This window comes from Colobus angolensis, unplaced genomic scaffold, assembly GCF_000951035.1.
Source record: "Colobus angolensis palliatus isolate OR3802 unplaced genomic scaffold, Cang.pa_1.0 Scaffold306, whole genome shotgun sequence".
Lineage (NCBI taxonomy): Eukaryota > Metazoa > Chordata > Mammalia > Primates > Cercopithecidae > Colobus > Colobus angolensis.
The window spans coordinates 2,479,133-2,488,112 of NW_012116333.1; the positions used below are offsets into that span (position 1 = coordinate 2,479,133).

General features: G+C 42.7%; 1 protein-coding gene across 1 annotated transcript in view; it reads right to left on the bottom strand.

The window, feature by feature from the left end:
* Positions 1-8,586, bottom strand: part of VSTM4 (V-set and transmembrane domain containing 4) — an 89,792-nt gene extending 81,206 nt beyond the window's left edge. The window contains exon 1 of the mRNA XM_011950394.1: positions 8,085-8,586. Coding sequence (XP_011805784.1) covers positions 8,085-8,586 — 502 coding nt within the window. The remainder of the gene's footprint in view (positions 1-8,084) is intronic.
* Between the last annotated feature and the right edge of the window lie 394 nt (positions 8,587-8,980).

Genomic DNA, 8,980 nt, shown 5'->3' on the forward strand with positions numbered 1-8,980 from the left:
CTAGTTTTTTGTATTTTTTAGTAGAGACGGGGTTTCACTGTGTTAGCCAGGATGGTCTCGAACTCCTGACCTCGTGATCCGTCCGTCTCGGCCTCCCAAAGTGCTGGGATTACAGGCTTGAGCCACCGCGCCCGGCCGACAAATAAGTTCTAAAAGCTATAGGTTAGTGGACTTTTCATCTGTCTCTGACAGGTTTCTGGAATGGATTTTTAAATGAGGGTTTTAAGAAATTAAAAAAGAAGGCCAGGCGCAGTGGCTCATGCCTGTAATCCCAACACTTCGGGAGGCCAAGGCAGGCGGATCATCTGGGGTCAGGAGTTCGAGATCAGCCTGGCCGATATGGCGAAACCCCATCTCTACTAAAAATACAAAAATTAGCTGGGTGTGATGGCTAGTGCCTGTAATCACAGCTACTCGGGAGGCTGAGACAGGAGAATCGCTTGAACCCAGGAGGAAGAGGTTGCAGTGAGCCAAGATCGTGCCACTGCACTCCAGTCTGGGAGACAGAGCCAGACTCCATCAAAAAGAAAAAGAAAAAGGAAGCAAGGAAAAGGAAAAGGAAAAGAAGGGAAAGGGAAAGGAGCCTAAGAGATATTATTAGGGCAATCCCAATTGTTTTTGTGATAGGTTAACCAGTAAGGATCATGAAAAAGCCATGGTTGCCTCAAAGCTGGCTTTTAATAAGGTAACTGACAGTCTCTAAGAGTAGCTATATGGGCTAGATGGAAAATGTGGTCAAGATAAAAACCCAAATGGTAGGTTAAAACTCACAGTAGTGTCATACAAAAAGGGTACAGGTAGTACTGGCCAATGCAATATGGTTAGAAAAATAATGAGATACTAATTCACAGATACCATTGAAATGCAACTGAGAAACACCACATCTGAAATAATAAGTTAACTCATTATGTTGCCAAATATAACTCAACAAAAGTCAAACTTTCTATATACCAGCAATACCAATTTAAAAGCTTCACATATATGTGTCTGCATAGCAGGAGACGGTATATCCTAATTACAATTATAAAATACCTAGAAGTAAACATAATAAAAATGTTCAAGAGTCATGTGAAAAAAAATTGTATTGAAAGACTTAAAAAAAAGAAAAGAAAACCTGACTACAGGAAGGAATATAAGAAGTTCCTGGATAGGAACATTTAAAATCATAAAGATGTCTAAGATGAATATGCCCATAACAAAGTAACTTCAGAAGCCAATGAAATCCCAATCAAACCCCAACATAATTTTGACAAAACTGGGTAAGCTGATCTTCAAGATCATCTTAAAGAAAAATTAAATATGTAAGAATAGCTAAGACAATTTAAAAAATAACGAGGATATTTGCCCTATTCTATAATAATTAGAATAGTGCTATATTGGTGAAGTGTACAAAGTTTTCATTTAAATATAGGGATTTAGCTTATGAAAAATGTGACATTTCAAGCTAGAAAAATACTTCTTCAACAGACAGTGTAAGGATAACATTTTAGCCTTTTGTAAAGAAAAAATAAATTAGCTACTATATACCTTATATAAAAAAACAGATTCCAAAGAGATAAAGGAGTAAACCTTTCTTTTAATCATCTAAAAATATTAAAGAAAAATATGGAAAACACTTTTATAAGCTCAGGGCAGGGAATCCTTTCCAAGATTCGATACAGAACCAAGGTACCATGTACAATGTATTGAAATGTAGATTACACTTCAATAAAAAATTCCACTAGAAAACAATGCCACAAAGGAAAAAGTATCAAATTTGACTACATAAATACCCAGAAATGTGAAATATCTATATGGTAAAAGAAAATGTAAACAAAGTGGAAAGAAAAGTAACAAACAGGAAGAAAATTTTGCACCATATGTTATAGCTGAAAAATTAATGATCAGATCTACACACACACACGTACACATATATAAAAAAGACAGCAACCCAATTATTAAGGTTATGGCCAGGCAATTCACAGAATAAATAAATGAACTATGAATAACCATGTGAAGAGATGCTCAACCTCGCTAATAATCGGATACAAAAACAGAAATTAAATTGCACTGTATTGTATTGAATATAATAATCTACATTAAAACAACAATGAAATGTTTTTCCCATTATTGTGATAAATAATGGAAAAGATTAATAATATTGATTGTTAAAGAGGCTTCAGGGAAATAGACATTATCATACAATGATGGTCAGAGTATAAATTTGTAAAGTCTTTTCAGCAATAGCATTTTGGCATAGTCTACAAAAATTTTAAATATGCTTAGCCTTAGGCCCAGCAATTCCCTTTCCAGGAATCTAACTAACAGATATACTTGGAAAGATGTACAAGGATTTCACTGAAGCACTGTTTATGTTGGTGAAACACTGGAAGATTCCTAAGTGTCTATCACTGCGGGAATGATTGGGTGCAGTTTGGTATTGTCTCACTATACAATACCAGTTACAAAAGAATACATGTAATATCATCAATAACTTAAAAAGCAATACATGCGCTATTGTTAAAATACATGTGTGTTTGCATGTGTGTGTTTGTGTGTGTGTGTGTGTGTGTGTGTGTGTGTGTATGAATGTCAATAGGAGAGAGATTTGAAAGATTTAAACCAAATTATTGACAATGATTATCTCTGGGGATGGGAGTGGAACTGGGGATATTAAGTTGTGGGTGGGAGAAAGATATTTGCACATTTTAGTTTTTGCGTTGTTTGACTCTTTTTTTTTTTTTTTTTTTTTGTGAGATGGAGTCTCGCTCTGTCACCCAGGCTGGAGTGCAATGGCACGATCTCAGCTCACTGCAACCTCCGCCTCCTGGGTTTAAGTGATTCTTTCTTCTCAGCCTCCCCAGTAGCTGGGATTAGAGGCACATTCCACTGCACCTGGCTAATTTTTGTATTTTTGTAGAGATGGGGTTTCACCATGTTGGCCAGCCAGGCTGGTCTTGAACTGCTGACTTAGTGACCCACCCACCTCAGCCTCCCAAAGTGCTGGGATTACAGGCATGAGCCACCGTGCCTGGCCAACTCTTTTATGTATAATATTTTTGACATCATCCTTGTGCCACAGCAGCCTGAAAAACAGTGGCATGACCACATAATGTTGTGTCTACAGTGCTAAAAACAGAAGCTACAAGATGCTGCCAGTGGGAGAGCACTCCATGGGCTGGCATGCCCAAAGAAAGCATTGACAGAAGAGGAAAGATGGATGTGGGACCCCAAAAAATATGTATGATTGGAATAAGTCAAGGGAAAGAGAAGTGAGGCATCCCAGAGAGGGTGACTACATCCACCAAGTCATGCCTACTTCAAAGTCATCCACAGCAACACATGCTAATGACACTTGACAAAGAACATTTTATGCATTCATCAAGTATTATTGAGGATCAACTGTGTGCCAGGCACTGTTGCAGGCATTCATTGTTATCATCATCATCCTCAAAAAGTATATATGATTGTATTAGTCTGGGATCCCAGAGAAATAGAACCAACACACCCAGAAATAATGTTTTATCTGCTATCTGGGCATCGTTCAGCCTAGTCAAGCCAACACATAAAATTAACCAACACTCTTATCTAGACCAATCCATGGGGAAAAGGCATTTTCAATGCTGGTGGGAATATAAATTTATAAACTATCTTCGAGGTCAATTCACTTCTTGAAATTGTGTCCATCTTTAAATTGGGTAGATCTTTGGACCCAGCAATCTTATTTCCAGGACTTTATGCTAAGGTCAGGGATATTCATGGAGATTTCTTGACAAAGATTTACAGCAGTTTTAAATGTCCAGTAACAATAAGTAGGAAGCTAAATTGTGGTCCATCTGCATGACGGAACATTATTCCATCATTAACATTATGTTTTGGAAGCATATTTAACAAGGGAAAATGTGCACACTATTTAGTAATATCAGAAAAGCTAGTCACAGAACACTCTTTACAGTAAGACTGAAATTAGGTTTTAAATTTTTGTTTGCATAAAATGACAGGAAAGATTTGCACTGAAATGTTAAGTTGAGTAGAGATATGGTAAGGCATTTTTATTTTCTTGTTTAAACCCTTTCAGTATTTTTCCATGTTTTCTATAATTGAACTATATTACACTATATTACTTTTGCAATAGAAAACAACCAACATATGGAAACCAGGACAGATAATAAGAGCCAACACTTCTATGGCTCTTCTCTGCACTGGGAGTCATTCTTTAAATATATCATCACGAGTCACCCTCCATGTGCTGGGTGAGGTGTTCATGACAGAAATGAGGAAAGACCAGGCACCAGCCTTTCTTTCTGGGAGTTTCCAGTGAAAGAAAAAGCAATTTTATCTCACATCAAGAACTCTGCAGGAAGGAGACCACGATTAAGTCTGTGGTGAAGGGCAAAGAGTGGGGTAGTATCAGAAAGGAAATCCCAAGGAAAGCTCCCCTCTCCACTGGATGCCTGGAGACTCCTGTTGAAAGGGGGGAGGTGACATGAGCAGATTAGACAGGAGAGACCCGGGGCCTGGGGTCAGGGGCACTCAAACCCCCCGAGAGTTCCTGTTTGATATTCTAACCCAAAGGTACGGACCACAGAACCTCTCATCCTTGTTGTTCTGTATTTTTGTTTTCCATTTAAAGTGGCTCACACCTGTAATCTCAGCACTTTGGGAGGCCGAGGTGAGTGGATCACCTGAGGTCACAAGTTCAAGACCAGCCTGGCCAACATGGAGAAACCCCACCTCTACTAAAAATACAAAAATGAGCTGGGTGTGGTGGTGCATGCCTATAATCCCAGCTACTTGGGAGGCTGAGACAGGAGAATTGCTTGAATCCAGGAGGCAAAGGTTGCAGTGAACCAAGATCACACCACTGCACTCCAGCCTGGGTGACAGAGCAAGGAGACTCTGTCTCAAAAACAACAACAACAACAACAACAACAACAACAATGAACATGAAGTGGAGATTTAGGAAAATAAGGCCCTCGCAGAGGAGCAAGGCCCAGGGCCCCAGGAAAAGTGCTCCGGGAGGCTAGAGCCGTGGGCCTCTCCTGGCCCTGCCCAGGAAGAACAGGCAGCCAAGGCTCTGAACAGCCCCGGCCTGGGGCGGACACGCTCCAAACCAAACAGCCTGCCTGGTTTCAGGCCATTGCTTGGGGTTGCCTTTCCTTAACTGCCTTGGAACAGTCCCCTGGAAGCCTAAATAGAATGTTCTAGAAGATATGGTCATTGCTTCCTAAGGTTTTGAATCTTTCCATCAGCAAATCATGGCCCTGCCCAGGGGTTAAGACAGAGCAGACATGGCAAGGGAGGCTGAGCTCTGTTGAGAGGGTAGAACCACTTCTGGGTGAGAGGTCAGAGGGGAGTGAGCGAGAGAAGTGGAGAGACACAGAGAGCTAGAGAGATATAGTGAGAGAGAGAGAGAAAGAGAGAGGGACAGAGACACACACAGAGAGAGAAAGAGACAGAGAGAGAGAGACAGAGATACAAAGACAGAGAGAGACACAGAGAGGAGAAGGAAAGACAGAGAAACAGCGACAGAAAGACACAGAGGGAGAGAGGCAGAGAGACACAGAGGGAGACAGAGACACAGAGAGATAGACAGAGACAGAGAGTTACAGAGGGAGAGAGATAGACACAGAGAGATAGAGGAAGACAGAGAGAGAGGGAGAGACTGAGACACAGAGAGACAGAGAGACACAGAGGGAGAGAGAGACAGAGAGAGATGAAAAGACAGAGAGAGACCGAAAGACAAAGAGAGAGACAGAAGGAGAAAGAGAGAGACAGAGACAGAGAGGGAGAGACAGACAAAGAGAGAGAGACACAGAGAGGGAAAGAGATAGAAAGACACACAGAAACAAGAGACAGAGAAAGACAAAGAGACACAGAGGAAGAGAGAGACAAAGAGAGAAAGAGAGAGAGAGACAGAGAGGGAGAGAGAGACAAAGAGGGACAGACAGAGAGAGAGGAAAGAGGAAGAAGAAAAGAAGTGGGAAGTGAAGGGAAGGGGAGCTGAGGAGGGGAAAAAAGAGAAACCGGAGGACCAGGACAGGAAAGTGGGGAGCAAGACAAGAAGGGGGAAAAGAGATTCTTATTTCCAGTGAAGTCTTAAAAACTTCATGCTTTTGGAACAAACAAATGTTCTAGACTGAACCCAGCTTCACTCACTGAAATGAGATTCACATTAACCAACTAGCTGGATAACTCTGCTTACTTGAAAGTAGCAAACTTTTTATATGTTTTATGTGGCAGAATGTCATCACTGCCAAGAGATTTCATCTATGACTCCAGAATACATTGTTACACAAAGACCAAAAACAACACAATTCACACACACACACCATATATATATCATATGTGTGTATATATATCATATCATATATATCGTATATATCATATATATCACATATATATCTTATATATATATATAAGATCTTGTGTTTCAGAGCCAAGTGGTATTTGTAGTGGGTTCTTGGCCCAGCCCTTGATGATCTGATGTCTTGTTTTCTATGTGAAAATAATAAGCCAATAGTCACTGGTTTTCTTGAATTAATTTGCTCAAGGAAAAAAATTGTACATTCTATTTAATACATCATTCTGTACCTATAAACATTACAACAAGCAAACTCCAAAGACAAGTAAAATTGAACTACTGTAAAGACTCTGTATATAAATTATTTTACTCTATGTCCCTTATTCATATAGGACATTAAAAATACTTTTCACAACTAAGTTTTGTCCTTTAAAAAGGCTTATCAAAACAACATGACTTAAGACCTTGAATATTTTGTTATACGTGTACAATAAAATTAGACGCTTTTTTGTATTTGAGACTATCAGCTATACTTTGTGATCCTCTTGATCTTGTGCCAAACTAAATTCAATTTCAAATCAATCAAAGGCATAATTTAGTGCACAATAAAAAGTCTTACTAAAACTGTGAGAGGTGTCTTCCTGAATAGAAACACTGGTGATAAAAAAATGACAACCCCAAAATATGGCACTTGGTAGCTGAGACACTGCAGAAATGCTGCCCATCCCTCCTATCTGCCTTCAGGAAGGGAGGGCTACCCCTGGTCCTCTGCCCACTTCCTCATGAATTTCTTGGCTAACCGTTGCCTAAGCTTGGATCAGTTCCACTGGGCAACCAGCCTGCCCTGCTCCCAGGCCTGACAACTCACAGCAAGACCTCCCAACGCGTGCCTCCTCCATGGGTGCCTGGCACCCCTCAGCCAAAGCCATCAAGCCTACACAGACCTGGGTGGGAGGCTGAGCACTGGCAAAGATGCTCTCCTTAGCCAAATTCCAGCCAGGCTCCTCGGTGCCCCTTCTCGACTAAGCCTCAATCTTGGCCTAAAGACTCCAATAAACACTAACATAGTTTCTAATGGCTCAAGGCCACATGCCTATGCCTACAATGACCTCCTGAAAGTGCCTGCCTGAGAAAACTCAAGGCTGCTGAAAGCATTTACTGCTTGTTCCAGCCAATACCTGAAAACAAAACCCCCATCTCCCCATCTCTGTGAGAAGGTAGAAGCCAAACTTCGAAAGCACATTAGCAAACCCAGATGGCTTCATATGAGCCAAAACTCTCCCTACCATTTTTTGCAATTTTCACACCTCGTTAACACTACTGAGTCCCCACTTACCCCCTACTCACTCATTCTTCTTATAAAACAAGTAGTCACGTCTGCACAAATCAGAGTTGAGTCCAGTTCAGACCAGGCTCTCTTCTCTACTGCAATAGCTACTGCTGAATAAAATCTGTCCTGACCCCTTTGACCAAGGTCCAGCTTTGTTTACCTTTGACAGCACACAGCAGTCCAACTTCAGATACGTAAGAGGCTTTGCCCAGAGTGGGGGCTGGGCCATGTTGCGGCAGGCACTTGGTCCTTTCTGTTCTCACTTCTGTGTCTACACAGCGCATTAGCCAGTGTCCAGGTAAAGATCTACCCTCATCCCACGGCATGATTCATGTCTGTGACCAACAGAGGCCCACAAGATATGTTCTAGTGCAACACAGCCAACCCGGGAGCCCCTGGGTGGTGGCTGCAAAGGGGGGCTCACTGGCCTGCCCTGCCATCGCCTCTACCCAGGGAGACCAAGACCCTCACCTCTCATTTCTGTGGCTGAGGAGCCGTTGGACCAGGCCGTCCACTTGTTCCTGTGCCTGCTGATTTCCTGCACTTTGCAGACATAATGCCCTTGATCAGAGGGTTGCAGTGTCAAGACGGAGAGCCTGTAGAGCGTCCCCCGCTGCTCCTCCAGCAGGCGCAGCCTCTGTCGTTTGGCGCTGCGGCTGAAATTCCCATAGTACTGCACCATCCGCAGCTTGGTCATCTTCACCATTAAGGCCTCCTGGGAGTTGGAGGAGTGTGCAAAGAACCAGCGCACAGCCAGCAAGCTGTCCTTCCGCCTCTTCTGGGAGACATGGCAGAGGAGAGTGGCATTCTGTCCCTCCAGGTAGTCAACCACGGGCCCCGGAGACACAGTGACATTGAGGGCCGCACAGACCTCTGCAGAGAAAAAGGGGAAAAGAGGATGAGGAGGGCCCCAAGTCCCCCTGTGGGCAGTCCACAGTCGAGGAGCCGGGAAATGCCTCCACACACTGGGCATCCTGGTGCTCTGCCTAGCCAGAGAAGCAGGCGACCCCTCACCTCTCTAGAAGAGGGGCTATTCTGGGGGTGAGCCTTTGTGGGCCCCCACTGTCTCATCTATGGGACCACTCTGTCAATGTGGGATGCTAAACAATGACTTCCTGACCCAGAAGTATTTTTCAAAATTTTGTAATTAGTTGCTGACATTTAAAATTCAAATTTCATGTAAAAGATTTAGATTTTTGGAATTTCTTAAAAATGTCTAGCCCACATCTGACCCCCCACCACTTCCCACACCTCACCACCTGACCCCTGCTCCTCCCCAAGGCCTGCTTTTATCGGTTTTGTCCCTGGCCTGATGTCAGCCGTGCTGTGGGTGGGGAGCCGCCCTGGAGCAGGGCAGGGTAGGGCCC